The 15,506-nt window shown below is 45.4% G+C and overlaps 1 protein-coding gene across 3 annotated transcripts in view; it reads left to right on the top strand.

The window, feature by feature from the left end:
* The first annotated feature begins 2,788 nt into the window (after positions 1–2,788).
* Bin3 (bridging integrator 3) overlaps positions 2,789–15,506 on the top strand; it is a 39,918-nt gene continuing 27,200 nt past the window's right edge. Inside the window, exons 1-2 of one of the 3 annotated variants that reach the window (XM_013114048.3) lie at positions 2,837–2,913; positions 5,857–5,936. Coding sequence is in view for 1 of the 3 variants with exons in the window: in XM_005071012.4 (XP_005071069.1) it covers positions 2,906–2,913 (8 nt within the window). In the remaining 2 variants the exon portion in view is untranslated. Of the gene's footprint in view, positions 2,914–5,856; positions 5,937–15,506 lie in introns of all 3 variants that reach the window. The other 2 variants (XM_005071012.4, XM_021227718.2) reach the window with 2 other exon arrangements.

Below are 15,506 nucleotides of genomic sequence, written 5' to 3'. Positions count from 1 at the left end.
TGTAACATGTCCCGAGACAAGGCCCCATAGAGAGCATTTGTATGTTCTGAGTTAAAGACTCCTGGTAGATATAAATCAGCTCTTCTATAGCTTTGTTCATTAAATAGACCTGTGCCACCTGACATCTGGGGAAGAAGCAATAATTACAAGGCTTGCAACCAGGGGCATCGCCTCTCCACTCTGAGTTTCTACTTATAAGCCCACTCTCCTCCTTCCCCCCTCCTCTGAATAGGCAGGATCAACCCATATTGTATTGTCCTTTGGTTCTAGAAAGGCAAGACATAGGTTCGAACCCTGCAGGCCAAGCTTTCCTCCACAGTGTATGCACGCATTCTGATGCACAGCTAACCAAGGATAACCACTCACAGGCATGTCCACAGAAGGAAGCTTCAAGACGTCCAGACAGGAAGAAGTCTCAATGTCCACCCTTAGCCCTGCTTGCTGAGAAGAAAGAAGGCCATGTTAAGCTCAGAGACTTCCAGATAATTTCCTCCTGGGAAGCCAGCATTATCCGCAGTAACCTAGAAGGCCTTGCTGATTATGCTAGAACTCCTAGGCTGGTGGTAAACAAACAACCCCAGTTAGGTCACAGGCTGAATCCTTTTCTCCCAGAAGATCCGTATTTAGCTTCAATCTTAGGCATCAATGACTGCTCAGTGCCACTCATTTCTCTGGGCTTGCCTCTCTGTTCAGATACTGTCTCCTCTGTCCTATTTGCCAAGAGTCTCTAGAACAATGATTCTCAACCTTCTGGGGGTGGAGGGGTGAACAGATCCTTTCATAGAGGTCATATACCCTGGGTATCAGATATTTATGTTATGATTCAAACAGTAGCAAAATTATAGTTAGTGAAGTTGTAACTAAAATAACTTTGTGGTTCGGGGTCACCGTAACATGAGAAACTGTACTAAGGGGTCACAGTATTAGGGAGGTTGAGAACCACTGCTCTAGAATCAATGTAACAGTGAACTTGGAAACTGATTGAGGGAGACTTAAGCAGCGTTCTCCGTCTACCCCTCCTGTAGATGAGGGGCTAACGACCAGGGAGTGAATGCGACTTTTGTGAAATTGGTCATGATGCCAAAGAGGGAAATAGAGCCTTAGATTCTCCTGGCTCTCTGAGTTCAGATCTCATCCATTCTTATCCTGCAAAATGTGTCTGCTACTCCAACCCACATCCCCCCAACATACTTCCCTTGGTATACAGCAGTGGCCTAGGCTAAAACTTTGGAAAATACTTATCACTATGGGCAATGTCTGAGGGAGGCTGAGTATGCGGAAGGGAGGAAATGCGGCTGAACCATCCATATGCGCTGGAACGTCATAAACCCATACTACCCCCTCCCATTCATCTCCCACTGTACAAAAGGCACTAAGGAACAAGACTTCCCCCACCCAAGCTCTCTGCCCGAGATGCTCTTCAAGGAATCCTGGCCTCCTCTTCAAGACTGTTCCTGCACTCATGCTTGCTCATTTCCTGAAAATGGCATGGTGATGGAGCTGATCTGTGTGATGCTTCTTGGGACCCACCTCCCACTGGGAAGCCTTTTAAAACTAATCTATGAACCATCCTTGGTCCTCCTACCCTGGGGCTCTGTGTCCTAGGAATTTGGAACACATTGTGTATACTTTTAAGTCACAGGAGCTTAGCTGCTCCCCCGGCTGCACCTGCAACCATTAAGGTCCATTTGAAGAAAGCGAATTCCTAGAGAGAAGGTCAGGGGGTAGGATTAAACATGGCTCTCTCTCTCTCTCTCTCTCACTGCTTGCTTTTCTCTCTTCTAAAACAGGTACTTGGGCAGAGAAATACAGTTCAGTGCAGAGCTCCAGGCAGTTTGTGTTACTCTGAATTCTGAGGCCAAAGACAAACCAACTGCTTGCTTAGCTCTTATTCTTGTACAAACCCATGTACAAGATACTGTACATGGGTTTGTACAAGATAGGGAGTTTTAGGGCTCCCTAACAGGCTGCCCAGAATCTTTTTCTAGCTCTATCTATTGTTGTTGTTGTTACCTCTCTCGGTAACCAGTAGCTCCAAAAGGGCAGGGGACAAGGTCAATACTACTTTTGCAAGGTTGTATTCCCCAGGTTAGCACCGTATTTGGCACATTTTTGTTAAACGAAGGAATAGAATTTAGGACCTTTCCTAACATTGTTGCAGAGTTCTCCACACCCTCCTCTTTTGTTGTTGTTTTGTTTGGTGGGTTTTAGTGTATTGTTTTGTCTTGAGACAAGGACTGATTATGAAGCCTAGATGGGCCTTGCATTTGCTACGTGCGTAGCTTAGACTAGCCTCGAACTCATGACCCCTCTCTGCCTCAACCTCCACAGTGTTGTGAATAAAAGTACATTTCATCACACTGGTGCTCTCTGCGTTTTCCCTTATTGAATAACTTCGTAGAACTGTCCACTCTCGAAAGCACCTACTCTGCTTCTATTTGAGCCCTGAACCATCTTGGGGGGGAGTGGGGCGGGGACCTGCTTGTTATTGTTACAGGTGATGCATATGAGATATGCAATATTTATTTTATAGATGCGAAAGAATATAAAGAGCAAACGCAAGCTTCTCTCTCACTGTGTCTCCTCAATCTCCTTACACAATAGTTTCTGCTTGTGTCTCTGGGTAAGAAACCCCATTTCAGACAGAGAAACTGCGAGGACTAGCCGGTGAAGGCTCTACATAGACAGCCTCACGGCACGACCAGGGCGCAACAGTATCCTGCAAAGGAAACTCCGCCTAAAACAGTAAACAAAGGGTTAACCCTTAGGCCCGGCTCCTTCCCGCCTCTTCCGGACAGAGGGGGCGGGTCCTACATCACTTCCTGGAGACTGACCGAATCCGGAAGTGATCCTGGAGTACGGAGTTTCTGCAGAGGACCCCGACCGCAGGCGTGGGTTTGGGACCATGAGCTGGTGAGTGAGGCCGGGAGGCGTCGGCTGGAGCCAGGGCGGCCCGACAGCCCCGCTCCTTAGAGGTTCCGGGAACCTCCTCGATTGTCCTCCCGGAGTCTCCATCTCTCGGCCGAACTCCGGGAAGGCAGGCTGGAGTTTCTCCTAGCCTGGGACCCTCGCGTCTGGTCCTGTTGCCTGCTCTCTCTCCTTCCAGCTCCTTGGTGTGAGCTGTCTCTCTTCCCTCTTCCCTCACTTAGCCATTGAGTTGGAGTCAGTGTCTTCCTTCGCTCCCGTGAGCATCTCTCCACCGCGACTGCCCGCTCCAGAGTTGTGTCCCTCACTGAGGCTATCGAGGCACAGTTTTCTGATCAAAGGGGGGAAAAAATCCATCTGCTTTCAGACAACTGAAATAGTACCACCATAACTGTCCTCAAAAGACAAAATTCTTTTTAAGAATTTAAAAGTTGGTTCTCACATGGAAGGGGCCAGAATCAACCACGCACGCCCCCTTAATGTGTGATTGGAGTGTTTAAATCTTTCCAGGGTTATGACCGACTTGCCGGCCCTCTAAAACAGACATAGTTCGCTTAAATTTTATGGGGATCATCAAACCAAGGGGCTTAGAGCTAAAGTATCATAGTAGCAAGTGGTGAGGGGCTCGCGGTGGTTACTTCCCAATGCTTGTTGTAGAAGGTTCTCTTTTCCCAAAAGCCTTATTTATTTGTTGCTCTGGGGTTTTTTTTTATGTTCACAAGAAAAAAAGCTATGGATTTTCTGTCTTCCTAGGGCTTCTTTAATGGCTGTCCACGTCAAGGACTTTACCATTAGCCCAAGAGCCTGTGTGTCCACAGTACTCCGTCCGTCCCGCAAACTCCAACTGCTTATAATGCATTGGTATGACTAAAGTGGCTCTCCGAGAAGTACGAGATGAATCAGCCCTCTTTAGAGCCCGAGGACCATTAATGTAGGGGCCAGACTTGCTCAGAACCCAGGCTGTTATGCAAAATAAGTGCATGATAATCAGCCATGAATGGATGAAATTAGCTAGTCACCCTCTGGGAAGGCTTTCACGCTTGGCCACAAGCAGCTCCTGTCAGTCAATGTCAAGGATAGCTCTGTATTGTACAGTATAGACCGTTTCTGCCCCTTCCTCCGCCTGCTTCTCAGACTGAGATTAATTAGTGGACAAATGTCAGGCAATTGGAGAAAGCAGGGAAGGGACACCCCCTGCAATGCTCCAATAAGCCCCAGCAGGAGCTGCTCATTTCCCCTCAACCTGTAATTCCAAGAAGCCAACAGAGGGCTAGGACCCCCAAAACCTAACTTCCCCATCTTGTTATAGCTTGGCTACTGACAGGTCAGGGAGCACTTCTGCAATTCCCTTTCCTAAAGGAATTGTTTCTCCGAAGCCTCAGTCTGAGCCCCCAGCCATCTTGTTTTGTGCACTTGAATCTTTGAATCTCTCTTGCTTAATTTCTTTCCTGAAGTAGAAAGCAGAAAGTACATGTGCTTTTTGTTGTTGTTGTTGTTTAGCCTGGCATGTATACCTTAAACACACACACACACACACACACACAGAATGAGTTGTTTTTGTTTTTGTTTTCCTCTTCACTAATTGGGAAGAGAATAGAGCAGAGACAACTAGCAGCCTAGATTCTCTGGATGAGTTGACACAAGTTGTTTTCACCTATCTTTCAGAATGTTTCTTTTTCTGAAAAAACAAACCAGCATCCTATTCCCTGAGTTCCATTAGGCTGGAGAGAATTGAAGCTGGCAGCAGCTAACAGGAGCTGAGGTTTTCATGAACTAATTCACCAGTACAGGCACATCTTAGTGCCTCGTCCGATTGAGGGTCACCACCAAAAGGGTGGCTTTGTCCCTGGAAGCTGAGATTCTTTTCTCTTCCTGTGTAGAAGGCTTCTACGTCATCTCTTGCGTGGACCCTGACCCCGTCTCCCAGAGAGGGGACCAACACCAGCGCCTGGGCACACAATCGCACTCAGTTCCTAGCTCAATGGCTGGCAGAGGAACGAGGGTTGGGTCCTTCTGATTCACTCCTAGCCTGGTTTCCCTGCTCCCAGAATGAATCCATCCATTCATCTGAGATTGGAATTTTCACTAGGGGAAGAGACCAGAGTGACGTAGAGTCATCATGGGAGGCCGATGCCCAAGGTCAAGTTCACCAAGTACAGGGACTCTGCCAAGCATCGTCAAATAAGGCCTAAGGCTACGATGGCCCATGGTACCCAAAGGGTATCCATTGTTCTGGGCTAGGCTGTCCTTTCAAAATGTCACAGTGAGAAATGTCTAATATTGATACCCTTTGCACACTGTGGACTTTGCATGAAGAGTAAGAGGCCTTTGTTTTCTGCTTCCTGTGTGCAGACAGCCTGCCTACCCCCTGTTTACTTAGTACCTGCACTACCACCCACCCACCCATTAGCCTCCCAGCAAGACTTAGGACCAGTGATCTGTCCTAGTAAGAAGAAAGTATTGGATATTTGCCTCTCAAGGGAAAATCAAATGCTGCCCCCCCCCCACTTCTTCCCCACCCCTGCTCCACCAGATTCTGTCTAAGTGTGTTCAGTATGGTATGCAGAGAAAATTAAGAACAATTAAGAGTAGTTGCCAGGCGTGGTGCCACATGGTCTTTAATCCAAGCACTAGGGAAGCAGAGGCAAGTGGATCTTTGTGAGTCCGAGGCCAGCCTGGTCTACATTGTAAATTCCAGGCCAACCAGGAATACACAGTGAGACCCTGTATCCAAAACAAATAAGAACAGTGGCTGTAATTAAGCTGTCTCCAGGAGTTGTAGCTCTCCCTGGATCCACATACCACGTTAATCTGGGGGGGGGGGGGGGGGGTGTTGCTGAAGGTATCTAGTCATTTGAGAAGGAAGTATAGAGGTTAAATTGGACTAGGAAGTTGAGTGCTGTGTTCAAGCCCAGGTTTCATTGTTCACAGGGTCTTTCCAGGTCCTGTTTACTCCCTCTGTGACTTGATATAGATCATCACAGAAGATGCTCTGCCGCAGGCGTCTGCTGGTAAGCATGAAGACTGTGCAGACACAACAGCTCCTGCTCGTTCGCCTTCCTCTTAGATATTGCTGTTCCTCAAACTCAGTCTCCCTCTCCAGGCAGGGAAGAGGGTCTCAGAGGTTAGGTGTCAGTAAACGTCTCTTCCTCTAAGACCTCTTCAGTTCTGGTGGGTCTATGCAGCTGTATAGTGTGATACACACAGATGGTACTCAGCTGATGTAAACACTGACAATGCACAAAGGTGCTGAACATTGAGGGGCATTTGGAAGACTAAGAGTCCGCACTTTCCTTCACCAAGCGCCTTGGAAATCCTAGAGAGCACATGTGAGGATGATGTCAGGAACGATTCTAAGCTGCTCTTAATTGAACTTTGACCTACCGAGTGCCTGCTGTTTCCATGGGGACCTGAGAACGAGATCCAGGTGACAAGAAGAGTGTGGGAAAGGTGATTGGCAAGGGTACATGGGGAGTGTTTGGTAGGGACAGTCAGTAGGGAGACCAATGCAGTCAAAAATGGCTGGGCAGAGACTTCTCTGGTGGGAATTGGCACTCTAGTTGGGAGACACATTTTGTACTCCTGTCAATGCCCTGCTGAGGAACTGAAATTGAGCCTGGCCTTTGGAAAATTGAAGGCTTTTAAGCAGGGAGGTAGTATAGCAAAAGCAATGATTCAAATTATCGTGGCTACAGCCTACAGGGTAGCTCAGAAAGGAGAAAGAATGAAGCCATGAAAGCCTCCTTGTATGATGTCTTCTCAACAGTTTTGTCACAATTTACAGTTAAAAATACACTCGTGTGTGTGTGTGTGTGTGCATGTGTGTGTGTGTGCATGTGTGTGTGTGCATGTGTGTGTGCATGTGTGTGTGTGCATGTGTGTGTGTGCATGTGTGTGTGCATGTGTGTGTGTGTGTGCGCGTGTGTGTGTGTGTGTGTGTGCATGTGTGTGTGTGTTGGCCAGAGGTCACTCTTGTATGTTGTTCCTCAGTTGCCCCTCCACCTTGTTTTTGTTTTTGTGAGACAAAGTCTCGCTGGCCTGGCAGTCACTGATAAGGCTAGGCTGACTGACCAGCAAGCCTCCAGGTTCCACCTCCACCTGTCTCCACCACACTGGATTCCCAGCACTGGTCACCTTACCTGGCATTTTATACGTGTGCTGGGATTTAAGCTCAGGTCCTCATGCTTGCAAGGCTATCTCCTGCACCCTAGAAATATCTTTGACCTCTTTTTTTGTCTCTCTCTCACACATACTTGCACACGCACATGCACACATATGTATGTGCACACATACATATACATTCATTCACAATAAAAGTTTCATATAGTATATGTGAACTCTATATATATGTATATGTGTGTATGTATATGTATATTATATATATACATATATATTATATATATTTCAGCATCTTTTTTTGTTTGTTTGCTTACTTTGTTTTGTTTCTTTTTTGGTTTTTGAAACAGGGTTTCTCTGTGTATCTTTGGAGCCTGTTCTGGAACTCTTTCTGTAGACAAGGCTGGCCTTAAACTCACAGAGAACCACCTGCCTCTGGCTCCCAAGTGCTGGGATTAAAGGTGTGCACCACCGCCCAGCCTTCTCTTTCATGTTTTAAAGAATGAGTCATCTCCACTGATACTTGTGGCTCCTTTTTATAAATATAAATATATATATGATGTATGTATACATGTATACATACATATATATGAGAGAGTGTGAGTCTATGTGTGTGTATGAAACAATGTGTCACAGTTCAAATTGATATGTGCCCTAGATTAGAAACCTAGCACCCCAAAAAGAAATTTGATAGGTATTTTACATGGATTCCAGTTTGAAAACTGACTGTGCAGCAATATGGCCACAAATATTCAGACTACTAACTAGCACTTGTGACTTCAGCAACCTAAATATAGGTGTTTATTTGACTGGTTTTGCTTGGTTATAAGACCTTAACTAAAAATAAAAATTTTAAAGGGGGGGGGTGGGTGGGGATGTAATTCAGTGGTGGAGCACTTGCCAAAGACTCTGGGTTCAGTCTCCAATGCCTAAAAAGAGACAGAGACAGGAGGAGGAGCGGGGAAAGAGGAGAGAGGAGAAATGCAGCAGGGCAGCTATAAAAAACACCTACTCATACTGTCACTTTCCAGAAGTGGGAGCCTCGCCAGATTCTGGCAAACAGGTTAGATCAACAGTGCCATCTCGCAGCCATCAGAGGGGCAAGAGGTATCTGAGGGTGAGGAGTCGTGGGAAATCACTGGGCTGTTGGGGGCTGGAGGGGTAAATTAGACTCTGTGGCATCTGGTACAATGGGAAGAGCCAGAGCAGCCTGGACCCCAGATGAAACACATACCAGAAGCCAGCTTTGTCACTATAGAGGACCAGCCACTTAAATATATGGACATAGTGGAGTCACATGTTGGATGAGCCAGGTAGCCAGGTGTAGTGTGGCACACACATGCAATCCCAGCACTTGGAACACTGAGGCATTGAGTTTGAGGCCACCCTGGGCTACAGATTGAGAGCAAGGTATAGGTCTCTATATGAACATGGATGTGTTTCAGAAATATACTGCAGAGTGTAAAAGCCGACAACTGAATGACATTTGCTGCTTATGTAAAGTTTAGACCAAGAAAAAGATACTAGGTTTTGCTTTTGGGCACATGTAGTGAAAATGTGAGAAAGAAAATAAGAAATCCTGGATTCAGAATGGTGGCTCTTCTAGGGTAACAAAACGGACAGTAATGAGGTGGGCTCCTTGGGAGCTCCCGTGGTGACTGTAGTTGGGCACCTGCCCTTTCCTACCCTTGTGCCTTGCCAATTAGAATGAGAAGAGGTGATAGCCTGTCTGTCAAACATTAGAAGCTTCGTAGACAGTCGTCACCAGATACCTTGAATCTTCTGTCTTCTCTTTTCCTGGCCTTTAAGCACCTCTTGACTGCTGGGACAAATCCTTTCACTGTTTAGGGAGACCTCTCCCTCCCCACTGGGTTATAAACTGAGGGATAACTTGGCTCTGGTTTTGGTACAGTCTGCTCCAGGACAGCTGCTTGCCTCAAGAACAACACAATTTTAAGTTTTCTGGCCCCTCCTTGGGTGTTTTTATTTCCGTGTGCAGCCCTCCCTCTAGGCCTCAGTTTATGCTTGATCACAGTAGCAAATCTCTCCACACCAATGACTGCGTGTCAGGAGCTGTTTCAAGCATTAAAAATCCTTAGCTCCCTCAGCAACCCTGGAGTAGATGCTTGCCCTATTTTATAGGTAAGGAAACTGAGGAAGTTGAGGTAACTTGTGTGAATGTCACAGCTGATGGACACAGCCAGGATTTGAACCCCAGGCCTCCTCCAGTGCTGTTCCTGTGAATTACAGGAGTAGAGAGCTTCATGTGAGTCGCTGTATCAGAAGCACCTAGAATCTGACCATAGTAGATGCTTAATAAACGCTCACTTTAACTAGCATTCATCCCTGTTTGCATGGCCTAACTCAATGTGATTCAGTCTCCTCTTTAGAAGGCAGCTTGGGAGTGACCGGAAGGAGGGATCACAGCTGAGCCCGTGAATTGTCCTGGTCCCAAGTCAGCCAAGTCACAGAGTCATGGTTTTTATCTTTAATTGTGCACATGCCCTCTTCGAATGAATAGCAGGTCAGGGGTCCTGTGCCATGTTCTCTAGTTTGGGATACAGCTGATTCATGTCAAGCTTACCAAGGGAGGAGGTTGTGGTCATAGACCCCAAGGTGGAGAATTTTAGCCCAGATTGTTACCCTCTGAGGGTGTCCTTCCTGCCCTTTCTCAGACTGACCTTTCTCTGGCCCTCAGCATAGTAACTAGAAAAGATAGATCCATTGAGCACCTGTCCCAACAGTGCCACGTGACCTGATAAACCCTGCCTGGCCCTGCCCCAGGCCCTGGTCCTCTACTTTTCTGAGTGTTAATGTGGCAGTAGCCTTGTGGGTCTCAAAACCAAAGCAGACAGGACTCCAGAAACAGCCTATGAAGGATGGGGGCAGGGCCAGGGCCTGAAGAAGCTGCTGCCTCACGCCCACCTTCCTCTCTTACTGAGACAGTGACTCAGGCCCAGACCACTCCCTGGGGAGCCAGGGTTTCAGCCACTATCAACCACCGCCCACTCTTGCTCAGCCCTCCTGTCTTCTCACCCCCACCCCCAGCTCTGTGTCTGTGTGTCTCTTGCCCAGCTGGACATCAAAAGGTACATAATGGGGGAGCCTGAATCATTCTGGGGGTTCTCTCCACCACCAGGCCTAGATTTCCATTTACTAGAAACAAATTTTGGAAAGCCAGGTGAAGCCAAGAGAGTTTGAACTCCCAGCTGTTGCGTACAATGAGCATAGGGGATGCGCCCAAGAAGGCAGGAATTGAGTGATATGCCGGGGTGCCCAGGGGATCCCCACCCAACCACCATCTGGGTCAGCCTGTTGTCTCTACCCCTGCAGTAGAGGCGGGTGAGGAAACAAGATTGAGAAACATAACAAATGGAGAATGCAAAAGAGCCGTTTTGTAAATAGATGTTACACAAGAGCAGGAACTTTTTTGGAAGGTTCCACTGAGACAGAATTAGCCAACTGGTATCATGCGGCTAATAGAGATATTTACTGTTTGAAAGAAGTATATTTGTAGCTTTGGAGAACATCCTGTTGACTTTTCTTTATTGTGAAAAAAAAATCCTTTCCCTCTGTACACAGGGAACTTTTTTTTGTTTTGCTTTTTGTTTTCTTTCTGAGGTGAAGCATGTTAGAGGTTGAGGACTGTCTTTTCCATTTTGTTAGTGAGACCAAAATATCCCTTCTCCTGGCCTCTGGTGCTTGTGTTTATAGAGTGGCTAGCAGAACTGAGAAGTGACTGTCATGCCAGAGAGAGAGCCACAAGCTTCTTGATTTCTCCCAGAGCATAGAGATTCCCTGGGGGAGGAGCCTTACTCTTCTCTCTGGGCTACTGCTTGCCCCTCTGGCCCCCAGGGGAGAACGTGGGAAAAGCTGGGACAAGAGGGACAAGAAGCCCCTTCGGCCTGCTGTGACCCAGCTGCACCCAGGCTGCCCCTCGCGTGCTGCCTCCCCAGAGCAGCCGTTTCTCTTAGCCTGACTCTGCCGCAGGGATGGAGAGGCAGAGAGCATGGTAAAATGTAGCTGGGCTGCAGTTTCCTTTCTCCTGTCCCCTCCTTGTCATCATCCACTGTCCACTGGGAGTGTGCCCCGTGTCACTGCCAAGGAATATCCTGTCTGCCCCGGTTCCTAGCCATTTCTTGGGCACAATGGGGTCATATCCAACAACCCAGGACACTCCTCTTCCTCTGTAGCATCCTCTACAGCTCTTTATGATGCCTTGCATTAGGGACTGGAGAGATGACTCAGTGGTTAAGAGCAGTTGCTGCTCTTGCAGAGGACCTGAGTTCAATTCCCAGCACTTAAATGGTGCCTAACCACAATCTGTAACTCCACTTCCAGGTATTTGACACCCTCTTCCGGCCTCTGCAGGCACATGGTGTTCATGCATACATGCAGGCATAACACTCATACATAAAATTATATATATATATATATGTGTGTGTATGTGTGTGTGTATAATATATATATATACATATATATATATATTTGACTCAAGCTCTGATAACTTCTCCAGGCTTTACTTCTGAGGCCAAAGGCCAACTCTCATCTGCAGCTGGCTGGTGGCATTCCTTGTCCATTTGGTTCTGGTCTCACATCATATTAGAAGCCCAAAGGGCACTATCTTTTTTGGTCTTTATATACCTTTGTCTAAGAGTGCGGTGGTGGGGGGAGTTGTTTGTGTGTTTTCAGGAACCCTAAATCACAGTGTAGTATTTTGCAGGACCCAAGCTTGGGACAGTACATTCCTTTTACTCATTCATTTAATCATTCATCACTATGGGATGAAATAAAGCTCCATGTGGTCACAGCATAGGTTTTCCTTTTTTGTCCTGATGTCCCCAGAACCTAGCACTGCACTTGGCATGAAAGGCAGTCCTTAGTAGCGATGCATTAAATGCCCACCAAAGGGCTGAGGATTTGCACTATGCCTAAAACAGTACTTGCCAGGGTTACAGAGGAGGAAAGCACTCAGTCCCTGTCCTTGATAAGCTATGTGTTATAATCAGAAAGCAAGTCATAGACACATAGAGGCTAATTAGCCTGTGCCCTTTACCAAGCGAACACTTCAGTAATGACAGGATGGTTCAGTATTAGGAAACATATTTGCTCATTTTATCACTTTGGTACGTCATAGGAGAGTAAACTGCTCACCCAGATGCATGCTGCCAAGACAGTGGCTTGCCAAAAATGTAATCTTTGTGCGTTCTGGTAATCTAGCAACAGAAAGCTATTTCCTTTTTTGCAGGCTTTCTGACTGAAAACAGTGACTCCCTTCAGATTTCATAGTGAAAGATCAAATGCAAAGCCATCTTATTCTTACAAAGAAAAAAAAGACCACTTCTAGCTAACATAGTAACTAGACATGAAGTAGGTATAAGTATTGGTAAAGAAAAGGAACATTTTATCATTATTTCCCTATATCTATTTAGAAAAACTAATTGGCTTCTTTTCCACAGTTGAGCCTCTTAGGCTATATGGGTTAAGTATGTAGGTATGGTGAGTGGTTACAACGTAAATTATACAGCAAGATAAAATTAAAAAAATCCTATGGGGGGCATTAACCACCATGAAACATACCTAATACATGTGGAATAAAAGTTTCACATTTAAATATTACTTAGGGTGCTTAATAGCCAAAGAAATAAATGTAGAAGCCCTATTTAAGGAAGAAAGGGAGGGGGAGAAAGAGAAAGGAAGGGAGGAAAGAAAAAGAAACAAAGAATTGAGTCTTAAGACTAAAGGGCTCAGTAAAATAACTTGAATGAGCAGGTGGAAATATTGCTGCGCTAAGTGTTAACTTAGTGTCTATGGATATAGGTTCTTCACACACTTAGAGTCCTGTGAGTGTGATGTATTTCTAATGATATTAAATATATTTATAGGGTATTTATAGGGTTTTAGTGTGGAGGGAGAGCATAGCAGATGATTCATCTTGAATAATAAAACAAAAATAGCCCTAAATATTACCTCGGAAAGACATGCAACAAGAAGAAAATAATTTTGCTTGATTTTTTTGTTGTTGTTTTTTGGGTTTTTTTGTTTGTTTGTTTTTTGTTTTTTTTTTCGAGACAGGGTTTCTCTGTATTGTTTTGGAGGCTGTCAGTCCAGCCCTGCCTCAAACTCACAGAGATTCGCCTGCCTCTGCCTCCCGAGTGCTGGGATTAAAGGCGTGCGCCACTACCGCCCGGCCAATTTTACTTGATGTTTAAGAGGTTTTTGTAACCGTAAATAGTTAAGCCCATGTTATTTGTCTGTAATATGGAATAGTAGAAATATTTAGCACGAATACATGATTTTTTTCAAGTCATGCATGGTGGTACATGCCTGTAATCCCAGGATTTAGGAGGCTGAAGCGGGAGATTGCTGTGAATTTAATATCAGCTTGTGCTATAGAATGAGTTCCAAGCTGTTGTGGGCTACAGAGTAAGAACCTATCTGGGAAAAAAAATCATACCAACACACACCAAAAAAAGATTATATAGTACATGTTCAAGAATGTGTGTCAGGGCCAGAGACCCTAGCTGTTGTCCCCAGGTGTCTGTGCCCTGTCTTTTGAGGAAGGTTCTCACCGGTCTGGAACTCCAAGTAGGCTGAGCTGATTGGCTAGCCCCACTGTCTCCATCTCTGGGGTTATAAATTATAAGTGTGTGCCAGCACAGCCAGTTTTATGAAAAGATAAATTTTAACTCCTGTTAAACCAACTGTCTAGTCACACACTTAAAATAAATTCTAAATGGATACAAGATTTAAGAGTGAAAAATAAGCCACTAAAATTCATATGGAAAGAAAAGGGACACAGAATAATTAAAATAATCTTGAGAAGAACAGAGTGGGAAGGCTCACATTTCCCACTCTTAAAGCTTACTCCAAAGCTGCAGTCAGTTGGGCCAATAGACTAATGGAGTGGAATTGAGGAATATACCTTTGCATTTGTGACCAGTTGGTATTTTCACAAGGATGTCAAGACAACAGAAAGATGAGTCTTTTCAACAAACCGCTGAGATAACGAGACAGCATTTGCAGAGGACGAGATGCATCATCCCATATACAAAAATAAACTCATAATTGATCAAAGACCTATAATGTGAGAGCCCAACTCTAAAACTTGCATATATTTATTTATTCCTATAAGAAAATGTAGGCCAGGCAGTGATGGCACACGCCTTAGGCAGGCGGATCTCTGTGAGTTCAAGGTCAGCCTGGTCTACAGAGCGAGTTCCAGGACAGTCTCCAAAACAATACAGAGAAACCCTGTCTTGAAAAACAAACAAACAAAAAAGAAAACGTAGGATTAAATTCTTTTTTTGGTTTTTTTGGGGGTTTTTTTTTTTTTTTTGGTTTTTTCGAGACAGGGTTTCTCTGTAGCTTTGGAGGCTATACTGGAACTCACTCTGTAGACCAGGCTGGCCTCGAACTCACAGAGATCCGCCTGCCTCTGCCTCCCGAGTGCTGGGATTAAAGGCGTGTGCCACCAACGCCCGGCTGTAGGATTAAATTCTTACAGTACTGAATTTGACAAAAGATTCTTAGACCTGACACCAAACAAGCGTGAACATCAGAAGAAGAAAAAAAAAAGAAAACATACAGAAAGATGTCTGGCATCTTGAGGGAGATGCAAATCACAGCCACAATGAAATACTGCCTCACACCCACCTGTACAGGTGGAAAAGAGCCAGACCTGAAACTAGTATTGGGCAATAATACCAAGAAACATGCCACCCTCCTTTACAGAGCCCCACCAGCTGAAACTGGCATTGGGCAATAATACCAAGAACCATGCCACCCTCCGTTACAGAACCCCAGCAGCTCAGAGCCTAGTAACTCTAAGTACCTGTGAAGTGGGGTGAAACTGGACCCAAGGCCAGGGTTGGATGAAGTATAGAGCCCAGTCATCTCCCTCCTTCCTTCCGCTTTATTCTCTCCTAGCAGAAGGACGAAGGGTCTGCCTCCGACAGAGAACTCTACATTAGGGGATGTAAAGGTGGATTACTCTGTAAAACTAACAAAACTTCACCTCAGTAACTCTCAATTGCCTGCCCTAGCCTTGTGGTCACGTGGGCCTGTTTTTCTAAACTGAAAGCATGTCTACCATAATTAATTTTTATTGTTTGTTGTTCGTATTTTTTATTATCCTTGATGTCACTCAGCTTTGGCATCACCTGGTCCTTTTTTAGGGTGGGACTGGGAGATGAGGTTATAATGTTTTACCCGCCATTTGTAAAGGCAGTTTGGGACATTTTTAATAAAACAAATGAGAAATGACTAGCTCTGACTTATACAAAAAGTACCTTTTAAATCACCTGTGGATTTATTTTTAAATTAAAGGAGAAACTGAGGATCATAGCTCACTGGTAGAATGCTTGCCTGGTAAGCTTGGGTTCAATTCCCAGCATTACAAAAAGTGAGGGGAAATTGGATTTAAAAATGAGTATGATAAAGGTAAGGTGAGCAATTACATCAAT

This window comes from Mesocricetus auratus, unplaced genomic scaffold (assembly GCF_017639785.1).
Source record: "Mesocricetus auratus isolate SY011 unplaced genomic scaffold, BCM_Maur_2.0 Super-Scaffold_2245, whole genome shotgun sequence".
In the NCBI taxonomy this organism is placed as follows: domain Eukaryota; kingdom Metazoa; phylum Chordata; class Mammalia; order Rodentia; family Cricetidae; genus Mesocricetus; species Mesocricetus auratus.
Note: the sequence above shows the minus strand (reverse complement) of the source record. Positions and strands in the feature narration are given on the sequence as shown.